This window comes from Microcebus murinus, chromosome 2 (genome assembly GCF_040939455.1).
Source record: "Microcebus murinus isolate Inina chromosome 2, M.murinus_Inina_mat1.0, whole genome shotgun sequence".
Lineage (NCBI taxonomy): Eukaryota > Metazoa > Chordata > Mammalia > Primates > Cheirogaleidae > Microcebus > Microcebus murinus.
This window is the reverse complement of record NC_134105.1, coordinates 22853821-22881346: the sequence shown is the minus strand read 5'-3', so window position 1 is coordinate 22881346 and position 27526 is coordinate 22853821. Positions and strand designations below refer to the sequence as shown.

General features: G+C 38.3%; 2 protein-coding genes, 1 non-coding gene and 1 pseudogene across 8 annotated transcripts in view; 1 reads left to right on the top strand and 3 right to left on the bottom strand.

The window, feature by feature from the left end:
- Positions 1-27526, top strand: part of ZBTB8OS (zinc finger and BTB domain containing 8 opposite strand) — a 42325-nt gene that overhangs the window by 6656 nt on the left and 8143 nt on the right. Inside the window, exons 2-7 of one of the 4 annotated variants that reach the window (XM_012765393.3) lie at positions 3284-3308; positions 4244-4365; positions 4586-4668; positions 6015-6067; positions 7665-7701; positions 11510-12008. In XM_012765393.3, the coding sequence (XP_012620847.1) occupies positions 3284-3308; positions 4244-4365; positions 4586-4668; positions 6015-6067; positions 7665-7701; positions 11510-11596 (407 nt within the window). In that variant the 3' untranslated portion in view covers positions 11597-12008. Of the gene's footprint in view, positions 1-3283; positions 3309-4243; positions 4366-4585; positions 4669-6014; positions 6068-7664; positions 7702-11509; positions 12009-27526 lie in introns of those variants that run through there. The other 3 variants (XM_075996213.1, XM_012765397.3, XM_012765395.3) reach the window with 3 other exon arrangements.
- LOC142869652 (U4 spliceosomal RNA) lies at positions 5731-5871 on the bottom strand. The gene has a single exon (XR_012918232.1). It is a non-coding gene; the product is annotated as a U4 spliceosomal RNA (small nuclear RNA).
- LOC142869645 (uncharacterized) lies at positions 18143-18235 on the bottom strand (annotated as a pseudogene).
- Positions 20621-27526, bottom strand: part of ZBTB8A (zinc finger and BTB domain containing 8A) — a 55948-nt gene continuing 49042 nt past the window's right edge. For all 3 annotated transcript variants that reach the window (XM_012765389.3, XM_075996191.1, XM_075996200.1), the window contains one exon: positions 20621-26443. In XM_012765389.3, the coding sequence (XP_012620843.2) occupies positions 26111-26443 (333 nt within the window). In that variant the 3' untranslated portion in view covers positions 20621-26110. The remainder of the gene's footprint in view (positions 26444-27526) is intronic.

The following is a 27526-nucleotide window of genomic DNA, read 5'->3' as shown; positions in this document are numbered from 1 at the left end:
CCAGCTACATGGGAGACTGAAGCAGGAGGATCCCTTGAGCCCAGGAGTTTGAGGTTGCAGTGAACTGTGATAACATTACTGAGCTATGATGACACCACTGCACTCTGACTGGGATGACAGAGCAAGATTCCCTCTCCAAAAAAAAGAATATTTCCATCACCTTAGAGAGTTCCCTTGTGTTCCTTTCCAGTCCTCCACCCCCTTACCTTGAGGCAAACACTGTTGTATTTTCAATCACCATAGCTTAATTTTGCCCGTTTTATTTAGAGTTTAATAAAAATGGAACCATACATTATAGATTCTTCTATGTCTGGCTTCTTCACTCATATCAAAGGTAAACACACTTGGATGTTAGTCAAGGCCATGAATACAAGTTGTTTTCATTAACTACTGACCATAGGGGAAAGAGCTGAGCTCAATTCTGATTTGTACAAAGATGACTGGCCATTTTAAAGGGAGAATGAGGGAGGGGAGAGAGTGGGAGTTCAGTGAGTCAGAGAGCTGAAAAAGTACAAAGGGTTGGTCAGTGTAAATGTGATTAGGCTAGCTGTGTCTGATAGCTGACAGTTAGCCAAGTTAGGATTCTGACCTCCCACAGAGACTGAGACACAGAGGCTGCGTCCTTCCCGATGATAACATTTCAAAGAAATGGCTCTCAGGTCCTTGAGAAAGACACTGCTGAGTTGTAAGAGATACATATTTGCAATTGTAAGCTCTTTTTAGTACATGCTGTAAGAAAGAGGTCAGGGGCCTATGTCAGGTGTTGGCTAGGACAAACAATAAATTCTCCTGACTATGTTGCACTTTCTCATGCTGGCATTTTAATGGGGGTGGGTATAGGAGAGGGTGATTATGGTCATCTAAGGGACTCAGCCTTATGCTGCTAGAAGCCATGCTAGATTTTGGTCTAGTGTGGTGATTTTGATGGAGTCGTTAGGTACTGAGAGTTCTGCAGTTTTCACTCAACTTTTGAGATCCATGTTAATGCATGTATCAGTAGTAGTTCATGCTTTTTTTTTTTTTTTTACTGCTGAGTAGTATTCCATTATATGATTATACTTCAGTTTATCTGTTCTCTTATTGATGGACACCAAGTTTTTAATTTTTGGAAATAACATTGTGAATATTCTTATATGTCTTTTTGTCAGCACATTTTCATTTCTCTAATGTTAATACCTGTCTTTTTTTCAGTTTGTGATTTCTGCTGGCATTGAGCCCCTGAGTGCCTAAAACTTAATTCTTAGTAATATTTCTCAGTGAATTACAGATGAATTCAAACCTTAAATGCCACCAGAAAATGTGTCATAGTGCACAGTGCACTAAACTGAGGGTCAGAAAACCTCAATTCTAGTCCCAACTCTGCCTCTAAGCAACAGAGTAAGTAGTCCTGAACAAGTCACACAATCTCTTTGGATTTCGGGTTTCCTCTCATAAGTAAAGGAATTATATGAAATGATGTCTAAGAATTCCTTCTAGCCCTAATATTCTATGATCCTAAGTGGGAAGAATTGATGGGAGTTATGATACGGGTGAAGATGAGATTCCAAAAAAGTTAGGATAACAGATTCAATGGGAGCATGCTATAGTAGCCATTGTTACTTTCTGGTGTTCCTGTGGAAATGTCAGAAAAAAGCTAATGATATATATTGCAGAGTTTACTTTCCAAAACAATTTTATCTAGGGTTAGGTTACTTGTTCATGAAAAGGTAAAACAGAGAAAACTGGAATTTTATATCTTTTTTTTTGAGACAGAGTCTCACTCTGTTGCCTGGGCTAGAGTGCCGTGGCATCAGCCTACCTCACAGCAACCTCAAACTCCTGGGCTCAAGTGATCCTCCTGCCTCAGCCTCCCAAGTAGCTGGGACTATAGGCATGCGCCACCATGCCCGGCTAATTTTTTCTATATATTTTTAGTTGGCGAATTAATTTCTTTCTATTTTTCTAGTATAGACGGGGTCTCACTAGACCAGCTCAGGCTGGTTTCAAACTCCTGACCTTGAGTGATCCACCGGCCTCGGCCTCACAGAGTGCTAGGATTACAGGCATGAGCCACCGCACCCAGCCCCGGCCTGAAGTTTTATGTCTTTGATGATAATATAATTGCTAGAATTTTGATCATTTACGCTGTAGATATTTAGAAAAGATACTGATTTATTTATTGAGAAAAAGTATCTAATAGCAGGAAATGACATTTGTTTATTGAGAAATTATAATATATAAAACACTTTTTTTTTTTTGAGACAGAGTCTCGCTTTGTTGCCCAGGCTAGAGTGAGTGCTGTGGCGTCAGCCTAGCTCACAGCAACCTCAAACTCCTGGGCTCAAGCAATCCTACTGCCTCAGCCTCCCAAGTAGCTGGGACTACAGGCATATGCCACCATGCCTGGCTGATTTTTTCTATATATATTAGCTGGCCAATTAATTTCTTTCTATTTATAGTAGAGATGGGATCTCGCTCTTGCTCAGAGTAGTTTCGAATTCCTGACCTCTAGCAATCTGCCTGCCTTGGCCTAGGATTATAGGCGTGAACCACCTCTCGCCCGGCCTATAAGATGCTTTTTAGATCACCTAGAACAGTAGTCTTGGCCTTTTTGTACCGGGACCGGTTTCTTGGAAGAGAGTTTTTCCACGGAGTGGGTGGGGGATGGTTTTAGGATGATTCAAGCACATTACATTTATTATGCACTTTATTTCTGTTATTATTACATTGTAATATATGATGAAATAATTATACAACTCACAATAATGCAGAATCTAATGCAGCCAATTATCTGACAGGAGGCGGAGGTAAGGCGTGGTTTGCTTGCCTGCTGCTGTGTTGCCCAGTTCCTAATAGGCAGATTCCTAACAGGCAGGGGTTGGGGGTGTCAGGGACCACAGACCTAAAAGACCTTGGCCCTGTTGTCTTCCAGCAAGTATAATTCATTTAAATATAAACCTTGGCTTTTAAAAAAATTACCCTTGGGTCAAGCCAGGTGGCTCATACCTATAATCCTAGCACTCTGGAAGGCCAAGGTGGGAGGATGCTTTGAGCTCAGGAGTTTGAAACCAGCCTGAGCAAGAGCAAGACCCTGTCTCTACTAAAAAAAAAATAAAAATAAAAAAAAATTACCCTAACAAGTAATTATCTTTGTTGAGTCAACGAATAGGAAAAGGTATGGGCTTCCCCATATTCTCTTGGTCTCCAAGGATGATGTTCTTAATAATAATAAACTAAAGCTATTTTCTTGTGATGTGAGAGTCAAGTTTAGTGACTTATAAGCGCTTTTCCCTTTCTCTCTCAGATTTGGATCATACAGCGGATGTTCAGTGAGTATAGCTAGAGTTTGTTACCTTGAAACTGTGTCTTTATATAGGAAAGCTGAATATTTTGATCTTGGTGGCCCCTGTTTTAATTTTTCTCCTCTAATTTTGATTCCTTCACAACATGAAAATGATGGTTTAAGAGCAGCCAATATCAGTGCCATTAAATTGATTGAGGCACTGATTTAGTTGTGTATTTATCATATTGATTTTATTTTTTTTTATTTTTTTATTTTTTTTTGAGACAGAGTCTCGCTTTGTTGCCCAGGCTAGAGTGAGTGCCATGGCGTCAGCCTAGCTCACAGCAACCTCAAACTCCTGGGCTCAAGCAATCCTTCTGCCTCAGTCTCCCGAGTAGCTGGGACTACAGGCATGTGCCACCATGCCCCGCTAATTTTTTCTATATATTAGTTGGCCAATTAATTTCTTTCTATTTATAGTAGAGATGGGGTCTTGCTCTTGCTCAGGCTGGTTTCGAACTCCTGACCTCAAGAAATCCGCCCGCCTCAGCCTCCCAGAGTGCTAGGATTACAGGCGTGAGCCACCGCGCCTGGCTTGATTTTATTTTTTAAATTTTTGTTTATTTTTAGAGACAGAGTCTTGCTCTGTCACCCAGGCTAGAGTGCAGTGATGTGATCAAACTCCTGGGCTCAAATAATCTTCCTGCTTCAGCGTCCTGAGTAGCCAGGACTATAGAACTGTGCCACCATGGCTGGCTAATTTTTTTCATTTTTTTAGAGAGAGGATCTCACTATGTTGTCCAGACTGATCTCAATTGCCTAGCCTCAAACAATCCTTCCCAGTTAGCCTCCGAATTAGTGCTAGGATTACAGGCATGAATCCCTGCACCCAGCCTCATACTGATTTTATTTTGACTTTGCTGTCAAGTTTTCTTCCTTGTAATGGATTATATTACACATAGCATGAATATGTTTCTTTAGGTTACATGCATGGGGAGATACTTTGGAGGAAGCATTTGAGCAATGTGCAATGGCCATGTTTGGTTACATGACAGATACTGGGACTGTGGAGCCCCTCCAAACAGTAGAAGTGGAAACTCAAGGTAACGCATTTATTCACAAGAAAGAAATTGTTATATAAATGTGCAGTATTCTACATAATCTGAGTATATTTTCACATTAAGTATAACAAAATTGATCATGAGCCTGTTCTTCCTCTTTCAACTAGCCTAAGAAATCCATTGCACTTTTAAATTTAAATAAGTTTTTTGAGACCAGATTATTAAACAACATACTGCTATGGCTTTTTTTGATCCTGTGTAGGAGATGACTTACAGTCTCTTCTGTTTCACTTTTTGGATGAATGGCTTTATAAGTTCAGTGCTGATGAATTCTTCATACCCCGGGTAAGCAAAGGTTTTTCTTTTTACTGAGCAAATGGGTTCTTAGTTCATGTTTTAAAATAGAACATGTGATGCAAAAACCAAACCGTACAGATATGTAAGATATTTATTTGTAGAAATTATAATGACCACAGGCACTTCCTGGTTAACCGGACCATAACTATGTGTTAATGTAAGCATTTTGTATTTAGATCTCTGATCATGTACTTTTTTTTTTTGAGACAGTCTCACTCTTTTGCCTGGGCTAGGGTGCCGTGGCATCAGCCTACCTCACAGCAACCTCAAATTCTGGGCTCAGGCAATCCTCCTGCCTCAGCCTCCTGAGTAGCTGGGACTACAGGCATGCACCACCATGCCCGGTTAATTTTTTTATATATATTTTTAGGAGAAACGGGGTCTCGCTCTTGCTCTGGCTGGTTTCAAACTCCTGACCTTGAGCGATCAGCCTGCCTCGGCCTCCCAGAGTGCTAGGATTACAGATGTGAGCCACCACTCCCAGCCCATGTACTAATTACTAATCAGACTTATGTGATAAGGATGCACCTGCAGTCTTCACACTTTTTGTTTCCCAAATTTGAGCTATGTTTATGTCCAACCGTATGTTCCTTTTGTTCATTTGAAATGTAGTAGCTCTATCAATTGCTGCCTTTAGTTTTCCTTAACTTGAAAAAAAGAAAAAGCCAATGGAGATTGCTTGCCGCTGTCAACCTGTAGAAGGGAACAGCTTTCCAACATCATTGTTATCTAACACAGATGACCCTCCCTGCTTCCTTAACTTCTCCATTCTCTCCCTTACCAGCTGCTCTACATACACTCTACCAACTGAGTTAGTCAACCTACAGAGTTCAAGTGCCTACAATATTATATAAAATAGGCTGTGAGTGAGTGAAATCCTATGTCCTCCTCTTTGATCGTATAGCTTTCAGAGAAATTCTTTTGACTTGTGTTTTTAGATTGTACATTTTTCAAGAATACCTCCCTTGAGTATGTAAGAAAAAAACATTTCCTTGAAATATATTTAGTTTTTTTTTTTTTGTTTGTTTGTTTTTTTTTGTTTTTGTTCAGTCTCCGTAGAGACTGTCAAAAATTGCCAATGCCGACTATATTTCAAGTCGTCATGGCGGGGTATTGGGAAAAGTTTTCAATTAGCAATAATCGCGCCTCGGATAAACCTCATTGGCTACGATACTGCCACTGTGCAAAGCTAGTTTGTTTTTTTACTTAACATTTTAATTGTCTTTGCTTCAGCGAAGTTGTATGCTATTATTTTCTAGAAAAACCTAGACATGATTTAATAGATGGTCTATTATGAAAACTTTTTTAATTAAAAAATTTTTTTTCCTCTTTAGGAAGTGAAAGTACTTAATATCGATCAAAGAAATTTCAAAGTACGGTCAATTGGGTAAGTTTGGAAACTTTTCAATACCAAATCATGAAAGATGTTAAAGTTATATCGTTCATTGAACTCAGTGGGCAAGAAGACAGACAGAAATGTAAGTTAGCAGATTACTAAACTCTATCTACAAAATAGGGTTTTGCAGATTAAGTTTAGTTAGACACCTAGGAGTGGGATTGAGGGCTCACCTGAAGTTTGAAGGACTATAAATTTGTCAGAATAAAGTTGATTGTGGTTATTAAGCCTGATTCTCAACTTGTTGATTTTTAGGAAGAAAATATATATCTCAAAATATAATTGCTAAATGGCACAGCATTAAATAGAGCCCAGCTTGGTAGATGGGAAACACTGACACATCCTTTCTCATAGATCCTCACTGCTCTACTTATTTAAACCAGTTCCTTCCATTATACTCAATCTTAGCCTAAAGGCTTAGAAGCAAGTACCAGTTCCGTCTATTAACAAATTATACTTTTCTTTTCCTTCCAGAGTTTGCAAACACTTGATTAGGTCATTCTGATTGGTCTTGTTTCCCAAGTTTCTTCAGTCACTTAATTTTATCTTTTAGGTTATTTCTAGATATAGCTTATCTTTTCCATTTTATTTTATATTTTGTTTTGTTTTGCTTTAAGAGACAGGGTCTTGCTATGTTGCCCAGGCTAGAATACAGTGTGTATTCACAGGCTTAATCATAGCTCACTATAGCCTCAAATACCTGGGCTCAAGTGATCTTCCTGTCTTAACCTCCTGAATAGCTGGGAATACAAGCATACACCACTGTGCCTGGCCCCCTTTTATATTAAATTTCATTAGTTTCTTTTTATAAAGTGAAGTCTCTTATTATCTCCCCATCCTTTTTTTTTTTTTTTTTTAAGCCAGTCAAATTTAGCAGTGGGGGGTTGAATACCAACTTTTAGTGACACTAATGTTAATAAGTTCTGATAACCCACTACTATCAGACCAGCCAATTTTTTTTTTTTATTTTTTAAGAATAAGGAAACACACTTGTCCAAACGTATTTAGCTAATAAGTGATTGAACAGAATTTTAAAACTTTGCTCTTTGTACTACACCATGTTGTGATTTTCAGCCATATTAGTCTCAAAGGGAGTGAGGAGACTTACTCCAAGTTCTAGCAGCCTTTATACAGATCATGAGCATTTTTGGAAAAGTTGTAAAATGCAAATCAAGTTTAGACCATATTACAGAATCTAGTATTTTGCCTTTGTAGTACTCAGACCTGCTTTCTCCAATGGGAGAGGTTATTTAGTTTTATAGCTCTGAGTACAGTAAAATTTTGAACATGCTACTCTGTTATGAAAGAGTATTTATTAAAAAAATTTTATTGAGAATCCAGCCTGGCCACACCATGTTGGGGCACTTTTATTTTGAGAGGAACTATTAAACCTTAGAGCAGCCAATGCCTGTTGCACACACTCTCTCAACATCTGTATCTTTAGGCAAATCAAAATGAAACTTATAGTTGCCCTACCCCTTCCATCTCTTTTGGCTTTAACCACATTTATAAGGCTTATTTAAAAACATATGGAGAAAAAGTGTTAAATCTTGGAAATCTTAATCATGTTTTAATTTTCCTTCTCAAGGTGGGGAGAAGAATTTTCATTGTCCAAGCACCCTCAGGTATGTTTTAAAATCCAGCCCTTGAAAACATTAAAAACTTCCTTACCATAAAGTCTGTATATGTGATAGTAAACTTCAGCTAGTTCTAATAATTGGTGTAAAGTGATACATTTTTCTCAAACTTCTCTGATCCATTGGGATATATTATGTTAAAATATTGTGATTTTACACATCTGATTTGGTGGCCTAGAAGTTAGCATTGGGTTCCGGGGTCAGGTTTGCTTAGATTGCTGTGGGCCTTAAAAGTCCCTTTGCCTTTTTGAGCTTTGGTTTCTTCTCCCATTATGAAGATGTTGGACTAGATATTTGCTAAAGTACCTTCTACCTTTTGTGCTTCTCTAAATTCTGTATTTGCTGACCTGTATGGCTGCACTCTGCTATAGGGAAATCTGTTGGAACAGGGATTGGCAATTTTTTTCTGTAAATGGACAGATAATAAATGTTTGAAGATCTGTGGACCAAAAGTGATAGAACAGCAACTACTCAACTCTTTGGTTGTAGCACTAAAGCAGCCATAGATAGTACATAAATGAATGTTGTGTTCTAGTAAAACTTTATTTATGAACATTGAAATTTGAATTTCATATTATTTTCAAATGTCATGAAATACTATTCTTTTGATATTTTTCCCCAACCATTAAAAAATAAAAAAAAACCCACTCTTATTTTATGAGTCTGTACAAAAATAGGTAGCAGGCCAGATTTGGCCTGTGGGCTATATTTTGCTGACCTGCATTTAGGCCAAGAAGGCCTAAATTAGTGTAGGTGACTGGGATAGCCAAGTTGCTTCCAGTAGCTGCAGTATCATTTCTTCAGTTATAATATAATGAAATGAAGTCTGGTAAGAGTGCCTCAGTGGAGAGAAGCATAAAGAAGAAAGCCCAATAGGGAGAGGCATAGGAATTGAAAATTAATTTTTTTTTTCTTCTTTAGAGACAGGGTCTTGGTCTGTCACCCAGGCTGGAGTACAGTGGCATTATCATAGTTCACTATAACCTCCATCTCCTGGGTTCAAGCAATCCTCCCATCTCAGCTTCCCAAGTAGTTGGGAGTACAGGTGTGTGCCGCCATGGCTGGCCTTCTTTTGCTTTTTAAACTACATTTAAAAAATAAATAAATAAATTGGCTGGATGTGGTGGCTCATGCCTATAATCTCAGCAGTTTGAGAGGCCAAGGTGGAAGGATTGCTTGAGGCCAGAAGTTCAAGACCAACGTGGACAACATAGTGAGACGTCCATCTCTGCAAAAAAAATAAGGAAAATTATCCAGGCGTGGTGTTGCACACATGCATTCCCAGCTACTTGGGAGGCTGAGGTAGGAGGATCACTTGAGTCCAGGAAATTTGACACTACAGTGAGCTGTGATTGTGCCACAGCACTCCAGTTTGGACAACAGAGCATGACCCCGTCTCTAAAAAATGAAAAAATAAAAAGTAAAAGAAGTCTTACAATCTTAGACTATTAATTATATGCATATTAACAAAAGATCTGTTTTACACACAACACATAGTAAAAACTTTTTCCTCTTGTTTTTACTCAGAATTCCCCTTTGATTTCATGTCACAAAACAAAACAATAAATAATCTGTCACATGTTTCTGTTCATTTAGAGTTTTGCCAGTGTGCCAGTTTTACTAGTTGTTTTTTGAATGAATAATCAAATAGCCTTTCAAAGCAAAAAGGACTTTTATGAATAGCATATTAAAATATCTAGTTCCTGGTATAATAATATCTTCCTCATTTTAATGTTGTCCTTCTCTCTACTAATCTATGTCTTACCCATCCATTAATTCATACATACATTCAGCAAGTATTTATCAAGTGCCTACAATGTAAGGCACTTTAGGTAGAGACATAACAGGACAAATGAGGTCTCTTAACTTAATGAGGTCAAAATCTAGTAGGAGAAGAAAGCCAGACAAACATGTAAACAAATAATATAATTTCAGTTAGTGAACAGTGCCATCAGGGTATGGTAAGAATGGTTGGAGGAGGGGAAAGCGTGGTCAGAAAAGGCATATTTAAAGAGATGACATTTGAGCACAGGCCAAAGAAATGAGAGTGAGCAGAAATATGGGAGAACCGTTTTAGGCAAAAGAAACAGGTGTAAAGGCTCCAAAGTGAGGTGAGTTATGTTCAAGGAACTGCAAGCTGGCCGGGCGCGGTGGCTCACGCCTGTAATCCTAGCACTCTGGGAGGCCGAGGCGGGCGGATTGCTCAAGGTCAGGAGTTCAAAACCAGCCTGAGCGAGACCCCGTCTCTACCATAAAAATAGAAAGAAATTAATTGGCCAACTAATATATATATATAAAAAATCAGCCGGGCATGGTGGCTTGTGCCTGTAGTCCCAGCTACTCGGGAGGCTGAGGCAGGAGGATCGCTTGAGCCCAGGAGTTTGAGGTTGCTGTGAGCTAGGCTGACGCCACGGCACTCACTCTAGCCTAGGCAAGAAAGCGAGACTCTGTCTCAAAAAAAAAAAAAAAAAAAAAAAAAAGGAACTGCAAGCTAATGCTGAGAGAGAGAGAAGGGAGGATAGTAGGAGGCAAGGTTGTACAGATAGGGCTACAGCTTCTTTGGTAAATGTTGGTAGGTGGAGATGTGGGATCGGGTGCTCCATTGGAGAAGTTGGCTGTCTGATAGGAGCAGGGACAGGGCACTCACTGTAACTGGAGAAAAGGCTAATGTATAGATACATAGCAGGATGCTAGATTTGATGGTGGCAAGATGAGTCAGTTTCTGTTGATTGTAATTTTCTTTAGGAAGCACGGTTGATTGAGGGTGAGATTAAGGGAGGAATGTTAGAGGAGATGTGAAATAATTGTCTCAGAGAGTGAGAAAGGGAATTTAGTGGTAAATGCAGGATTACTGGTCAGTGCTAAATGCCTGTTGAGATCTGTGGACATATATTTAAGGTGATACAAGTTAGCATGGTATTGAATTTGATTCACCTTGTGCTTTTGCCAGGTGATTATGGCAGAGGGGAAAAAGCAAAGATGGTGCCACTCAAATCCTTTTGTGAAATCTTCAGATTTCTGAAGTATGGAACTAGCCAATGCCATTCACCTACTGCTTGATACATTTTTGTGGTGCACAGAATTATTGTAGGTTCTTTTTAGAGCTGGAAGGAACCTAAGAGAACATCTAATCCTATGGTTCTAAACTAGGGCAGGGTGGGGTAGAGTGTCATGTATCAGAATCGTGTGGAGCGCTTTTGACCTGGGAAACTATATCTCACTCTTCAGCTAGACTTGGAAAGGAAAGAATCCCAAGAGGTGAAGTGAATATTGGCAGCTGAGAAGAAGAGAATCGGTTGAATTCCTAGGCCGTAGATCAGTATAAGGAGGTGGTTTTAGGCATGAGAAGGAGCTCTGAGCCAAACAGTAGAAAAGCTTATATTCTTTGATTCAACTAGCTATATAAATGAAAAATCTGGTGCCCAGGTAAGTCAGACAACTTCCAGGTGGAAACAAGGCCAGGGACTGATAGGAGCAGGGACTGGGCACTCACTGTAACTGGAGAAAAGGCTAATGTATAGGTACATAGCAGGATGCTAGATTTGATGGTGGCAAGATGAGTCAGTTTCTGTTGATTGTAATTTTTACTCCTAACTCCACTGTGCACGTATTGCTTCCTATTTCTGTTGGACCAATGTATAATACTGCATTAATTTGATAGCTATTTGTTTTGTGAGTTTTTAGCTTTTCAGAATAATGTTAAAATTTTGATTCTCTGCTAGTTGTTGCTAGAGTTAATGAATCTGACTTCCATGTCCTTTTTTCCTACTTGTTTTTTCTCTAACCCCAACTTTAGGGAACAGAAGTCAAAGCAATAACATATTCAGCAATGCAGGTCTATAATGAAGAGAAGCCAGAAGTTTTTGTGATTATTGACATTTAAGACACCAAAAAAGAAAAGAAAAGAAAACTACTCCTGGGAAGAACTGTTTTTTTCCTCTTCTTTTTGAGAAGATCCTATGATTTAAGTTCTATATTTTCTTTTGATTGATGGAAATTTGCAGAACGGAAGTTTTTAACTTAAAGTATGACTTTGGGAAATGGAAAATCAGGGCACAGCCTTGGTCTATGTTCCCCAATATTCAAACTTTAACAAATTCTTCAGTTCTTGAGGGGCAGTTATGGTCCTTCATTTGTTAATTCCCTGCTGTGGCCACAGGTGCCTCATGCCCTTCCAGTGGGATGCAAGCCCTCCAGCCTCTTCCTAGAAGGGACCACTGATGTAAGCAGTAGCCTGGGACTGAATCCAGTTCGAAAAAAGAATAATTTGAGAAAATACATTTCTATGTCTAGAATTTTGCTTTTCTTCCAAGTTAGTTAAAACATATATTATCTTTAAAGCACTGATGATGACACTCCTATTTTCTCATAAGAAAAATTCAGGCCAGGCACAGTGGCTCACACCTGGAATCCCAGCACTTCAGAAGGCTGCGGCAAGAGGGTCACTTGAGGCCAGGAGTTTGAGATTGCAGTGAGCTATGATGATGCCACCACATTTGTCTCAAAAAAAATAAAGAAAAGAAAAATACACTACTATACCTTACAAATGGACCCTTCCTTCTAACATGGTAATTTTATTTTAAAACCAGTATATGTATACAGTTAGAGAAGAAAAGAAGAATTTTTTTTATTTTTTATTTTTTTTTTTTGAGACAGAATCTCACTTTGTTGCCCAGGCTAGAGTGAGTGCCATGGCGTCAGCCTAGCTCACAGCAACCTCAAACTCCTGGGCTCAAGCGATCCTCCTGCCTCCACCTCCCGAGTAGCTGAGACTACAGGCATGCGCCACCATGCCCGGCTAATTTTTTCTATTATATATTAGTTGGCCAATTAATTTCTTTTTATTGATAGTAGAGACAGGGTCTTCCTCTTGCTTAGGCTGGTTTCCAACTCCTGACCTTGAGCAATCCACCCGCCTCAGCCTCCCAGAGTGCTAGGATTACAGGCGTGAGCCATTCTTTGTTGTTTTTAAACTACCTAAGCTATTCATCTTTAAGGGGACAGGAAGCCAGGAAAACAATCTTAAAACGGTCTGAACTTTTAAAAGTAGATGGCTTTTTAAAAATGAAACTGCTTTAACTTGATTTGCAGTTTGTTTACTAGTGTCTGTCAATTGAGGTATTCTCTCTTGTGATCAAGAGTTTGCAAAGTTGCTATTTATTTACGTGAACATAAGAAAAGATTGCCACTGGGTGGTGCCAAATACCACCTGCTGAACTTGGACTAAAAGGAAAGGATTAGTTATGTGCTGAGTGCTCTGAGTACTGTATTCTTTTAATCTGGGTATTTAACAGAAAATAGGGTTAATGAAGACCAGGCCAAGACCCTGTGGTTTGAAAAGCAGCTCTTTGTATGAATATGTAGTAGTCTCACTGGGGTAGTACTTCTTAACCTTCTTTATACTAGTCACTGGGGTAGTACTTCTTAACCTTCTTTATATTAGGGTATGGTTTGTAAATTTGAATTGTAGCTTCCCAACAAAAACATCCAGGAGAACTTCTTTACCTTTTGTTAGGGCAGATTTCCAGGCTGAGATGGGGCTCTTTTTTTCTGAACCCCTTTGCATATCATGGGCTAATTGGGGCTTAATTGTGGAAATGAACAGTGGAAGATCATAAAGGCAATGGAAGAGCCAAATCCAGAGTAATAATAGTGTGAGAGTTGTGATATCTTAAACTAAGTGGGGTACAAACTTGCCGAGGGAAAAAAGTGTGAGCCGTACCTCCTACCACCAGCACTATATAATGGAGTTCAGTAAAAGCAAGTCACATGTCATTATGCAATACAAATTATATTTTTTAATATATGAGATTTATAATTGTATTTTAATGTAAACTTCAAAATTTAAATTGTGTTAGTTTTAAAGTATGCCAAAATGAAGGTAATGAATAGAAGGAAAATGAATATGTTACCCTATGTAGTACCCTATATATGTAGAATTAGCATTCTTGGTCCATAATCAGCAATGCACATTTTATTTGTTTAATTTTAGTTTATTTATTAAAGTGGTTGCACTGCCTATCACCAGACTTTTCTGTTAGTTTCAGCCATATGTTTTGGCCTAGGGAACAAATTTTCCCTCATTGCACAGCTAATTGGTTTATGAGGACTAAACCTTTTCCTACATGAAAACTGTTCTAGTTAGAAATATCTCAACATTTTCTCTCACACCATGACATACCCAGTCATCTTTACTTCTTTGTCTCATTCTCCTTTCTGGGCTGCCTTTCCTATTCCTAAATTAGGGGTAACAAACCCACTGCCCCGAGAGCCAGCCAGGTAATGGGATTGTCTCTTAAGTGTTGAGCTGACGGTTTACACAGTGTCTAAGGGTTCAGCTGCCTTAGCTATATATAACCCTTGTTAATACTGGGAGTACAAGCCAAGTGTTGCAGTTTTTTGTTACATCAGAAATTGGGATTTTTATGTGAAAACTCAATTTTTTGGGGAAAAAGACACTGACTCATCACAGTGAGGGGCAAACAGATCATGTGTAGAGGCTAAATCTGGTCTACAGGTTCTAGTTCACAAGCTCTGCTTTAAAGCCTACCTCAAATCCTATCACTGTGAAACCTCACTAACCTTTCCAGCCATCAGTGGTTTTATCTGAACTGTGCCTATCTAGGTAGCTTTAATGATTTGCCAGCTTACTCAATTTTATATTTAATGTTTGCTAGTCTTGTCTCTGATTAGAAAGAAAGCTCTGGCCAGCCACAGTGGCTCACGCCTGTAATCCTAGCACTCTGGAAGGCTGATGTGGGAGGATTGCTTGAGCCTAGGAGTTTGAGATTGCGGTGAGCTAGGCTGACACCACAGCACTCTACTCAGGACAACAGAGTGAGACTCTGTCTCCAAAAAAAAAAAAGAAAGCTCCCAGGTGGCACATAATAGATGGTCATTCTCTACTTAATGATCGATGGATTAAGCATTTTAGGATAAAACTGTTAGGCATTTTAGGATAAGACAGTAGGTCAACTTCTTGAGCGAATCTCAAGTCACAAGCCTCGATTTCTAACCCTTGCTCTACTGACCTTGGACCTACTTCCTTATCTATTTATTATTGGTATTAGTGATTTCTTAGTTCCTTTCCATTTCCAAGTTTCTGTGATTCAGTAATATATTTTAAAGAACTCTGCTAGCTGAGAAAGAGAAGGTATTAAGTAACAGTTTTTTTGGGGTTGTTTAGCCTAAAAGATCCAAATCACACCATCAGGGTCTGTTCACCTACTCTAATCTGACAGCTGTTGTCAAGGTATGGTAGTGTGTAACATGGTAATGGCTTTTCAAGAAAGTAACAATAGTGGTATGCTGATCCTTTACCACTTGTCCCTCTCTCCCTCTAAGAAGGTTAAATTGTTATGTGTTGCCACAGCCACACTTGCCAATTCTCTTTCTACTTGGGCTTTGGAAGAGAATGTTCAGAGAGAACAGTTCATACCCTCCTCAGGGTTGGTGAAGTGCCATCATGAGCTACAGTACTGGCTTATACCTCCCACCCCATCTGGCCTCCAGGGCTTGTGGATTACCAGATTCTGTGCAGTAAAAAGCCCTGAAGGATCTCAATAGTACTAACTCTGCCACAGAGAGACTGAGATGGAGAATTTGGTTTCCTCACTTTAGAAACCAGGAAATTAGAAAAGATATCCTCAAAAAGCTCCTCTCAGAGCAAAGATTGTCAGAATCCGTTGATTGTAGTGCTTTGTCGAAGTTATTTCCCATCTAATATGCTAAGTGCATTTTTTGTTTTATTATCTGTGAGGTGAATAATAGCTTAATGTTAAATTATGGACACACAAGAAAAGTACTTTTAGAAAGGGCCAACATTTATTTTGTCACAAACACATCTAGGTCTCCATTATATAAAACATTTTGCCACATGCTTTCACCTGGAAATTATTACCCATTTGTCCTTCAAGCACTTTTACATGTGGTAAATTTATTCTATGTTTTATTAATAAGACCACCTGTCTACAAGGGGCAGATTTGGGACATCAGACTTTCTTCAATATATTTGTATAATATCCTTTAATATATGACAGATCACATTTATGTTTCTTCTGATCCAAGTAATAACCCTTTGCGGTGAGCACAGCAGCTATTATTTTTTTTTTCTTTTAAGGAAACACCTAACATTTGGATGATATTTGTAAGGTGTAACTCCAAAGAAGGTGGCTGGCAAGGACTGTCCCATTTTCTCTGACATTTATTCTAAAAGTTCAAATAGTATTTAAATAAATTAGCCAAAAAATTTTAGCTGTAGAATTATCTGGTTTCCTAGAATAAGACACTAGAGAATAGTGGATTTCTACTGTTTCTCCCCCGCCAAATAATACAACTGGTGTTTTATTTATTTATTTTTTTTTTGAGACAGAGTCTCGCTTTGTTGCCCAGGCTAGAGTGAGTGCCGTGGCGTCAGCTTCGCTCACAGCAACCTCAAACTCCTGGGCTCGAGTGATCCTTCTGCCTCAGCCTCCCGAGTAGCTGGGACTACAGGCATGCGCCACTATGCCCGGCTAATTTTTTTTTTATATATATATCAGTTGGCCAATTAATTTATTTCTATTTTTTATAGTAGAGACGGGGTCTCGCTCTTGCTCAGGCTGGTTTTGAACTCCTGACCTTGAGCAATCCGCCCGCCTCGGCCTACAACTGGTGTTTTAAATTACCTCCAACTATAAGCATTATGGATGCTATAGTCATGAGTTTAAATCCTGACACTGCCATTAACTAGCTGTATGGCTTTGGGAAAATTTTTAAACTCTGAGCCTCAATTTCCTCATCTCTAAAATGGGGATAATAACTATTCACAGACCAGTTGTCCCCAGCATTGCTAGGGCAGTTAAGAATATTATTTTGCAAGACAAGAGAAAGGGAGTAATTTTGGAATTACACTTAGAATTTAAACACTAATGTGCTAACATTTTTATTTTGAGGATATTGAGTGCTTAATAGACAAATGAGTCAGATCACTGGGGTTCAAATCTTGGTTCTGCCACTTACTAACTGCACTTTGGGCATATTGCTTAACCTCTTTGTGCCTTCATGTCTTTATCTTAAGTGGCTATGATAATGGTACTTGTAGGGTTGTTGAGAAGATTAAATGAATTTATACACATAAAGGTCTCACAACAGTACCTGACACATAGTAAATGCTCAATAAGTGCATATTTATTAGGATGGATGAGCATAAACACTATCAACTCCCCTTCCTCCTAATTCTGAAAAAGGTCCCCAGTGCTTGGTGAGGGTATGACCTTCACTTGGGAGCCATTGACATTCTGCATAAGTGACATGATAGCTAGAGTCTCAATTTATGAACAAGGGCAAGCAAAGTCACTCCTTTCTGCTTCTCCCTCTCCTTTCTCTTCTTTATTTTCCTTCTACATCTCTACTTCTAGTCTTTCTCCTGTGTGTTAATCTTGCTTATTTTCTGCCATATCTTAGTTGAGCATCTATGTTCAAAAGCTTGCACTAACCTTTACATCCAACCAATTGCCTTTCTAGGAGGCTCCTATCGACTTACTGTCCCTTCATGATTCCCTTGCAGCTCACAGTATTAAACATTCAAGGGGTGTATCACAGTGAGAAGAAAGATGAACAAATTATTGGGCAACTTTTCCAACTTTGCCTCCTTTATCGTTCCTGTGGCTTCTCCAGGGTCTTCTCTCACTACCGGTGCAGCCCGCCCACTATCACCAACCAGCAAAGGTCATGCTGCATGTTTCGCCAGTTCCTACTTTTGAATTTTTGCCTAGATTATTTTTTCTTTTCTTTTTTGATAACAGCTTCATTGAGATATAATTCACTAACCATACAATTCACCCACTTAAAGTGTACAGTTCAGTGGTTTTTAGTATATTCACAGTTGTGCAGCCATCACTACGATCAACTTTAGGTTTTCGTCTCCAAAAGAAAATCCCACCTTTTAGCAGTCACCGCCCATTCCTCACATCCATCCCAGCCCTAGGCAGCCATTAGACTTTGTGTTCTCTAGATTTGTCTATTCTGTTGTATAGATTATTTCTTACCTGCCAATCTTGTCTTTCAATGCAGCAGGAAACTTACCTCTTGCAAACCATGTGGACTCATGCCACTTGCTTGATCTCTGGTTTACTGGGTCTTCTCAGTTATAAGGAAATACTTTGGCAAAATTTTAGATTTATGGCTGCATGGCTGCATGATGCGGAAAATGTCGACGCAGGGGATGCGGCTGATTGCCGCCTCCCCATAGTTCCGCATCTCCGGGGGCCAGTGCTGTGTGTGGCCAGTTAAGGCACGCTGCTGGGACCAGGCCCCACGGGCGCCCAGCTGCCCCGACACCCGCGTGCCGCCGGGCTTAAGCCAATTAATATAGTCACCACTCCTCTTTTAAGTTGCAAGCACCTTGAGCAAGAGAACTGGCTTCTGGTTATTTTACATACCTTCTTTATATACACACACACATACATATATATTTTTTTAAATGCTCAGAGAAACTTCTCTAGTAACAAACTATAGAAATGATCCCTGAAAGTATAGTCTTGTATTTTACATACCTTCTTCCATCCTTCTGTCTTTAGTGGTCTGTTTCTGTGACACCTAATTCAGGTCTTCTTGATTCCAAAGCTCCTGGTGACACATTCCTTAGGGAGATAATCCTTTATGTCATGTTTTCATTTTCCAGCTTCCATGTTCCCTGTTTCTGTCATTAGCACCCTTTTCCCCCAAACTGGAAGCAGTCTCAGGCTCCTCCCATACTCAATTACCTGAGTAATAAAGAGAGCTAGTTTCTCTTTATTAACTCTTTTCCCTTCGTTGTTGTAATAGTCTCCTAATTAGATGTCCTTTCCATTATTTAAGGCATACCTCAAAATTGTTTTTAAAAAATCAGTTATTTGCATGTTATTCACTTTTTTGTAAAAATAAAGTTAATAAATGCTAATTACTTCCTGGCCAAATTATTTGTCTGAGTTCCATCTGGGGATCTGCGTGCAAATGATAGCTATCAGGGTATTTGTTGAATGAATAAATGGATGTACTTCTGGCCCTTGCTACTTTCTACCTTGCATTATTATTGGCCAGATATGCATGTCTCCCCAGCTGGAATGTAAGGTTCCTCCAGGACTCCATTTCATTACTCTGCCTTGCATGTGGTAGGGGTTCCAGAAGTCGTTATAAGTGCCTCACCTTCCAGTATATGGGTATTTGTGTGTTCTACATAAAGGTAGGAGCCAAGGCCTTTGCTTCCAGGTCCCTTCTTATAACTTCCTAATTCTCTGATCTTGGCCAAAGTGTTTTCGTCACTCTAAGCCTCGGTTTTCCCAACTGCAAAGTGGTCATAATAATACCTACTTTACAGGGCTGTCAGATTAAAACATTTGTTGCTCAGTGTTCTTTTGAAGTTGTGCCCTCAAAAAGGAAGAAGAGGAAAGACAGGGAGACAGGCACTTCAGGTAAACTTGAACGTCACTGAGGTGCCTCTGGCTAAATCCAACCAGCAAGTAGTCACTTCCAAGGTGGGCGTGGTTCTCTCCCACTGTGGCCAGGTTCCGCCCCCGGTGCCTTTTCACGGTTCCTATTGGCTTAGCTGCAGACTCCTGGAGAGCTTGAGGATCTTATTGGCTGCCGCTGCCAGGCGGGGCGCGGTGCACGCTGAGCGGGCGCTGGCTACTTTGAGGTGGCGGACAGAACACAGTGCGATACCCTGACGTAACAAGCAGTAACTTTTTCTAGAGCAGGGATGAGTTAGTTCTCAGCAGTAGGTGACGGCCGCAGGTACCGCCCGCGGCAGCAGACTGCGCAGGTTCAGGCTCGAGTCCCCGCTGCCATGGCTTTTGGGTCAGTCAAACAGACTCTCAAGCCTCTGCTTCCTCCTGTTTTAAATGGAGAAGGTTCTGGGATGTAGGCGGTACCTGGCAAACACGGGCACGACAGAAACATTTCTATGTCCCCCACCCCCAGAATTAGATGAAGAAGTGTCTGGTAGGTCCAAGGCCTCTCTGGGGGTCTAGCTGCCAGACTCTGAATAACTTAACAGGAAAAGTAGTTATGGGGGAAAAACAGCACCGAAAAGGAAAAGAGAAGTTCCTACTCCATAATCCCGCTCACTGGTGTAGTCCTCCCTGAAAATAATATATAGTAACCACTCGCCTCAATGTGGGTATCTGTTGTTTAAGGAAAAGAAACCCAGGCTTTCATTTTTTTTTTTTTATCTTAACACCTGCTGTGTGATAGGCTTTCATTTTTTAACATGAACCCAAAATATTGGATCGTCTAGTACCAAGGTGCCGTTTACCACTGTTGTATTCCTTGTGGACTTTCCCCCGCGGGATACAGGAAAAGTTTTGTCAAATACGCAAAAAAAAAAAAAAAAAAAAAAAAACAAAAAACAGTATCTATTTTTATTTCATTTCAGCATGTAACTTTTTTGAATTAGGCAAGAAAGTGCCATTTTGTATTGGAAGAAATTCTTTTTAGTAGATTGAATGGATATATGTGTTGCAAACATAACCTTAAAAATGGGAATGAGAATTGTATTCTATTCAAAAGTCATGTTTTAAGTTATTTCCAAAGTTTTTTAATGGTGATTCTTGAAGTAAAGCAAAGAAGAAATTTGCTTTGTTTCCAATTTTGTCTAAAAGCTTCTTTAAATAACACATCTTAGTACTGTCCTACATCTCTAATATTACATTTATCTGGAACTAAAAAATGATTTCATTCAATTACTTTATGGAATATGTAGCAATTGAACTTCATGGTGCTTGAGTGTTCTGGTTCCTTTCTTTTAACAGAAAACATTAAAGCTTGCAAAATTTTAGAATATAGTATTTCAGTCATGTATTCATAATATATGTATTCATAATATAGTATAGTTCATGTATTCATAATATAGTATAGTTCTTTTATTAGTTTGAAGTACTGTGTAAGTTCCCAGAATGCAACACCCATAATCAAATAAAATGCAAATGTGTCTCAGAGTAAAAATGGGCTATCTTAAGACTACACACTATTAGAGTGCCCATATTATTTGTCCCTGATAAAAACTTTACATAATGGAACATACACAGTGTCTTGAAATTTTATAAAAAATTAATATTTTCCTGGACTGGGCATCTGTATTTTTAAGTTTTTCCTTAATGATAGGGTTGAGAACCAGTGGACTGGGAAGGTCAAATGGTCCTACTGCCCCTGCCTAGCATCTGCATGGGGAGGACAGAGAGAAAACCTTGAAAAGGGGTCCTATTTTGCACATCAGAAACACTGGGAAGCTTTTTAAAAATACTTAAGCCCAAGCCTCACCTGCCAGAGATTCTGATTTGCCTAGGCATCTGATTTTTAAAAGCTCCATAGATGATTCTAATGTGCAGCTAAGGTTGAGAATCCCCAGTCTACACAGAAATGTTGTTTCATTTTTCCCCCCTATGGGCTGAATAAAAATGAGTCACCCTTTAATAAAGGAATTAAGTAGCTATAAGTAATATCAACAAGGAAATAAAAGATTTTCCCGGTGGGAAAATCAAGAAACTATATATTGGAACAGTGTATCTGGGAAATCTGAAAGACCAAGGCAGACCGAGTACAATAAAGTCTTAGATGTATTTTCTAAGCTGTATTCAATATAATCATTCTCTCAAATGACCTTATCAAGCCCAAAGGAAAAGAGGTGACTGGTATTTCCCTGGTGTTTGGTTTCCTATTTAAAGGTGATAAAGTATGCAGTGGCTTTTGCTAGTGTGAAAAAACAAAAAGGAATGAGGAAAGTCTTTATCATACTATTTAAGTAATTTCAATATATTTTTACTTAAGAGTCCCTCTGCTTCTCTTGCTGTGTGTGGTTTATTATTTATTAACATTTACTTAAATATTTGCCTTTTTGGTGGCATTAATACAGTTTTGTGGGGAGAAGACTGACATGAAAATAAAGCTTATAGATTCTCTTTGGATTTCATTTTTCTGGTCTATTCATGACTCCATTAGCATGAACAGTTAAGAAACTCCTGTATCAAAGTGAAATATTAATTATACTTCACAATATATAAAACAACTGGCTAAATACTGCCATTTCTGTGATAATCTGAATTTTATCATTAAAACTCTTGTAACTAAAGTCACATCCTTTACATAACATTTATTCTGTATAGGATTTATCCACATACAATGATGTCAGCTTTAAAACAATTGACTGTTATTTGTATAAAAGTGTCTTATAAAACAGTGACACACAATATACCTCAGTGAATTAAGCTGATGTTCTAGGCTTCAGAAAACCTGATCATTCTAATTCCTATTTTTGCCATTGTTTCACTGGATTCTTTTAGGTAGCCCATTTTACCATTCTGGGCCTTGATCTTTTTATCTCTCCTGTGGGGTAACTGTCCTATTTCATAGATATGTAAAGAATAACATAAAAGTTATTAAACACTTTGCAAATATAAAATGCTATATAAATGATAAATAGTAATAATGATACACTCTAATAAAATAACATAGAACTTTCTATTAATATTTATAATCTAAAGTTTGATCCTCCTGTACCTGTTATTAATATTATGACCCTTCTCAGTTAAACACATCTTATGCTTTACAGCTTTTAGTGATTTTCCACACTATTAATTTTAGGACTCAAAAATATATTTAAGAAAAAAAGCAACATGAGTGGAAATTTCAATATATTTTGGCATGGCCTAGCAAAATAACTTTAATGAATTGAGTTAGAAGCTTATAAATAATTAAAATACCAACCTTTTTTCATTCATTAAGCAGTAACTTGGCCATGTAAAAAGCAATAACTATGCTTATTTTGATTGCATTACTCAAAAATATTGAAAAATTTATTCTTAAAAAATCTTAAGATCTGATAACTATGGAAGGAACATCATATGCTAAGGATATGATTTGCTTTACTAAGAGACCTGCTTCTAAGCACAGTGGGTAACAGGAGTAAAAAAGTGAGACCACTATGCTCAAATGGAAATCATGAAGTTAACTAGTCCCATGGTTTGCAATGTTGCGGGTGATCTGGAGTTCTACAGAGGTGCGTGGGCCTTGTGCGGAGCTTTAACCACAGCAGCTCTGATTTTAGAGTTCATCCTTTCAAGTTGAGCTTCTCTATGAAACAATTCATTTGAAGAGTTTCTTGGGTAAAAAAAAACTTCTTTTAAACTGATCTAGTCCATTCTGCCTCCTCCAGACACCAGGCATGACTGCAATGGTGATTTTTATAAAACTTCATCCCATCAACCAGACTCTCTCTTGAGGACAATAGAATTAGAAGGGCATTTGGAGCTGATAAATAGCATTCCTCTAAGAGCAAACTTTGGTCTAAGCAACCCTCATTATTTTCTTGATGTAAAAAAAAAAAAAATCCTTGGCATAAATAAAGCTTATTTAAACAGATTTTACTCCTATGAAACATTTTCCCACATTTAAAAGCCAAAAAAACTTAAACTTTTTCAGAAATTATCAATAGACAGTTTCACTCTAGAAAATAATTGGTCTCTAAAGTCTTACATATGATATGATAACTGGAGTTATTTACATTTTACAAACATGTCTTTAAATGTTCTTTTATGATGCTAAAATGATAGAACAGATGCTCTATCTAGTTTGGTGAACTTGATAGCTGTGTTATAGGGATTGTTTGATGCTTGTTATAAACAATTATGAGAAAGCATTATTTCTGGAAGGCAATTACAAATGCTGGTGGCACTGCATTCAGTGGACTTTGCTGACATTCATGCTGATGTGTGTAAAATTTGCATGCAAAAGATAAGAGCATAAAAGAACATTTAGATCATAGAATAAAGTGCATTAGAGTATAGACATGCAAGCACTACTTCATTTCTAAGAATAAAGCTCAAATCAGCCATTTTCCTATTGGCCCCAACAACTAAAAATCAGGTTATAATTTTAAAAGGTGCTAGTATCATTCTGGTAAGAGGAGAGACTGACAAGTCTTACCTCCCTCATTCAGATACAACTTAATTGTTAAAAATCCTGATTTAGGAAGGGTCATATTGAGAGAACAATTAACCCAATGTACTTTATCCAGTCTTGAAGCAACTGGAAATCTGCCATCAGGGGAATCTTGAAAAAGTCCCACAATTAAGTACCATAAAACAAAGTGGTTATTCATCTATTTATAAAAAGATTGTTTTAAATTAACGATTTTGGCCCACAGACTGGACAATCAAGAACAAGAGAAAATAATAGCATAAAAAGTATCATCTTGAGGTATGTCATGGCATTTAACAACACAGTAAAATAGATGGAGCCTCTCTATATCACAATTAAATTATATCAAGCTTCATTGCAATAACTTGCCAAGACCTTTATGAAGTTTAGTTCTTCACTTCTGATATTTAGATTTTACCTTTAGAACTAAAATAATGCCTCTCCAATTTAGCTGTAATTTTGGAATGTTTCATAAATCATACAGGGGAGCAGTTTAAACTTAACTTTGTATCCTAGGAGAAAAGTTGGTCTTGAAAATATATAAATAAGAGAAGCAAAAATGCTCAAACCATTTAAGTGAATAATTTGTTCAAATAATTTTATATTTTAAATTTACATATAAATAATTTGACATAAAACATATCAATAGATACTATAAGGACATTACTGAACACTACCTGAATAACTCTAGATCAAGATACATTGTTGATGGCCGGGCACAGTGGCTCACGTCTGTAATCCTAGCACTCTGGGAGGCCGAGGTGAGAGGATGGCTTGAGGTCAGGAGTTTGAGACCAGCCTGAGCAAGAGCAAGACCTCATCTCTACTAAAAACAGAAAAATTAGCTGGGTGTGGTGGGGAGTGCCTATAGTCCCACCTACTTGGGAGGCTGAGGCAGGAGGCTGGCTTGAGCTCAGGAGTTGGAGGTTGCAGTGAGCTATGATGGACGCCACTACACTCTACCTGGGTGACAGAGTGAGACTCTTTCTCAAAGAAAAAAAAAGTTGTTGAAAATTATTAAATTCTTCTTTCATACTTTCTGATTCTGATTGACTTGTTTTTATATTAATAATTACTGCAGATTGGTGACGTTTGACTTGAATTATTTGCCATTTCAGGAGATGTACAGAGACAGACGGTTGAAAAAGGACTGTTTAAAATCAGAACCTGTCATCAGTTCTACACTTAAAATTTCTGACCTTAAATTTCCTCATTTGTAAGTCAGAGATAATATCCACCTTACCGATTAAGTAATAAAATGTTGGAGAGAGCACTTTATAAATAATATAGCACTATATAAATGTTAGAAATTACTCCTTTTATTTTTTTGAGACAGAGTCTTGCTTTGTTGCCCAGGCTAGAGTGAGTGCCGTGGCGTCAGCCTAGCTCACAGCAACCTCAAACTCCTGGGCTCAAGCAATCCTGCCTCAGCCTCCCAAGTAGTTGGGACTACAGGCATGTGCCACCAGGCCCGGCTAATTTTTTCTATATATATTAGTTGGCCAATTAATTTCTTTCTATTTTATAGTAGAGACGGGGTCTCGCTCTTGCTCAGGCTGGTTTCGAACTCCTGGCCTCGAGCAATCCGCCCTCCTCAGCCTACCCAGAGTGCTAGGATTACAGGCGTGAGCAACTGTGCCCAGCCTAGAAATTACTCTTAAGTACTGGTAAGAACTAGTTTGGTTTTTTCCTTTAGCGAAGAAAACTATATTGACAGATCTTCACAAACTACCTTGACTTTTAGGTAGTAATTATTTCCTTCTTTAACAAAAGAAAATGATATCTGTGTATGATCTTTGGTCAACTCCTACTTTAGTTTTTTGGGTTTGTTTTTTTTTTTTAACAATACTGACTACATAAGAGTAATTTTTCTTAATGACAAAAATTTCAAATATTAACTATTTTAAACATTTTAGTCTTCTGCCATAATCCTAAAACATTCAGGATATCAGAATAATGATAGGTTTTGTCAAATCTCAAATTAATATAGTTCAGTCAGGTGGGTTACCAGACCCTTAAATATGCTCTTACCTGGTTCCCTGTGAAATTCAATATTGGTAGCATTATGTATTTTTGAAACACTTTGAAATTGTCTTACATAAAGTTTGGTTGTGGTGAATTTATTTAAAATATTTTCTTGAAAAAATTGGATAAGTAGATCTTCCAATATTAAAAGAAAAAAAGGTATTTCTGCGATCAAAGTAATAGGACTGTAAGTAAGAGGATAATTGTTCATCCATCATGCCAACTCAAGCTAGGTCTTTCTTTCCAGTGCAGCAACATATTTTAGGGCAACAAAGTTCAGAATGGATACAATGGCCTGTTCAGAAAGCATGCAAGTTATATCAAGTCGTTTCTTTTAAGTCAGTGTGTAAAATTTGTTAACCAGACTCTGACCATAGAGAGAGATACAGGAAGTCAAGGTAAGTTGCAGACATGCCAGCTCTGTCAATTCACATTACAGCTACCTAATGTTGGGCTTTATTTCCTTTTCTTCTTCTTCTTCACTATCATCAACCTGTTGGATGACCAGATCAGCAGATCCATCCTCTACAATCTCCACATAGGATCTATTCTCATCTTCATTCAAGTGCCATCTGGAATCCTTATCTCCATCTGATGGGGACATAAGATGTTGTTCAGCTTCCAAATCAATGGGGAGGCTGTCTATGCCAACTTCGGCAAGGCACTCATTACACAGTCTGTAGCGCCTCGTTCCCTCCTGTACCACTTGCCCTGTCAGATCAGTCACATGGCGTTTGCATTTTCTGCAGATGAGTTTACATGCCTGGTGGATCTGTGTAGAGATTTAAATAGTGATAAAAAATGATTTTTCAAAAGCAGGACAGTTTGATATGTTAGGTACCAGTTCATAAACTTAAGATGTTCAAAGCCATACATTAAGCTCAAATTAACATCTAATTCTTAGAAAAGATTATGGGTTTTGGTGATAAATTGATGTTACAGAAACATTAAACATCAGCTTTTTCTAAATAATGGCTATCATTATTATACAATTAATAATTTCACATATCCCTTAATCTGAAAGTATTTTGATATTTGAGGTAACAAAGGGATAATAGTAATTGCAAACACTACATGCTATATACTGTTCTAAGGACTTTACCTATCTTAATTCATTTTCTTTCTTTCTTTTTTTTTTTTTTTTTTGAGACCAGAGTCTCACTCTGTTGCCCGGGCTAGAGTGCTGTGGCATCAGCCTAGCTCACTGCAACCTCCAACTCCTGGGGCTCAAGTGATCCTCCTGCCTCAGCCTCCCAAGTAGCTGGGACTATAGGCATGCACCACCACACCCAGCTAATTTTTTCTATTTTTAATAGAGACAGGGTCTTGTTCTTGCTCAGGCTGGTCTCGAACTCCTGACCTCAAGCAATCCTCCCACCTCAGCCTCCCAGAGTGCTAGGATTATAGGTATAAGCCACTGCGCCCAGCCTTACCTATCTTAATTCAGGGGGGAAAAAAACCTCATTTCAAATGGGAGTATTAATCTTTTATTTTGCTATAGAAGGAAAAATATTGTCCCAAATTTAAATGTATCGATATTTTTGGATAGAAGTATTACTTGCCATTTTTATTAATAAAAGATCTGGTGAAAAAAGGACCAAACTAGGAATTGGAATGCTTGGGTTCTAGTGCTGGTTTTGTCATTTACTATCTTTGTCATTTATTAAACATGTACCTTGGAGCAAGCAATTTAAAGCATTATAACAGTTCTTTCAGGGTAACAATCAAAATATGTAACTGATAAGATATGGGCACCACTCAAACTAATGAGAAGCCTGATTAATCTGAACGGGCACTGGTCATAAACAACCACTGTGGTGGTTCTTCTTCTACATAATAGCTTATTATTATCCCT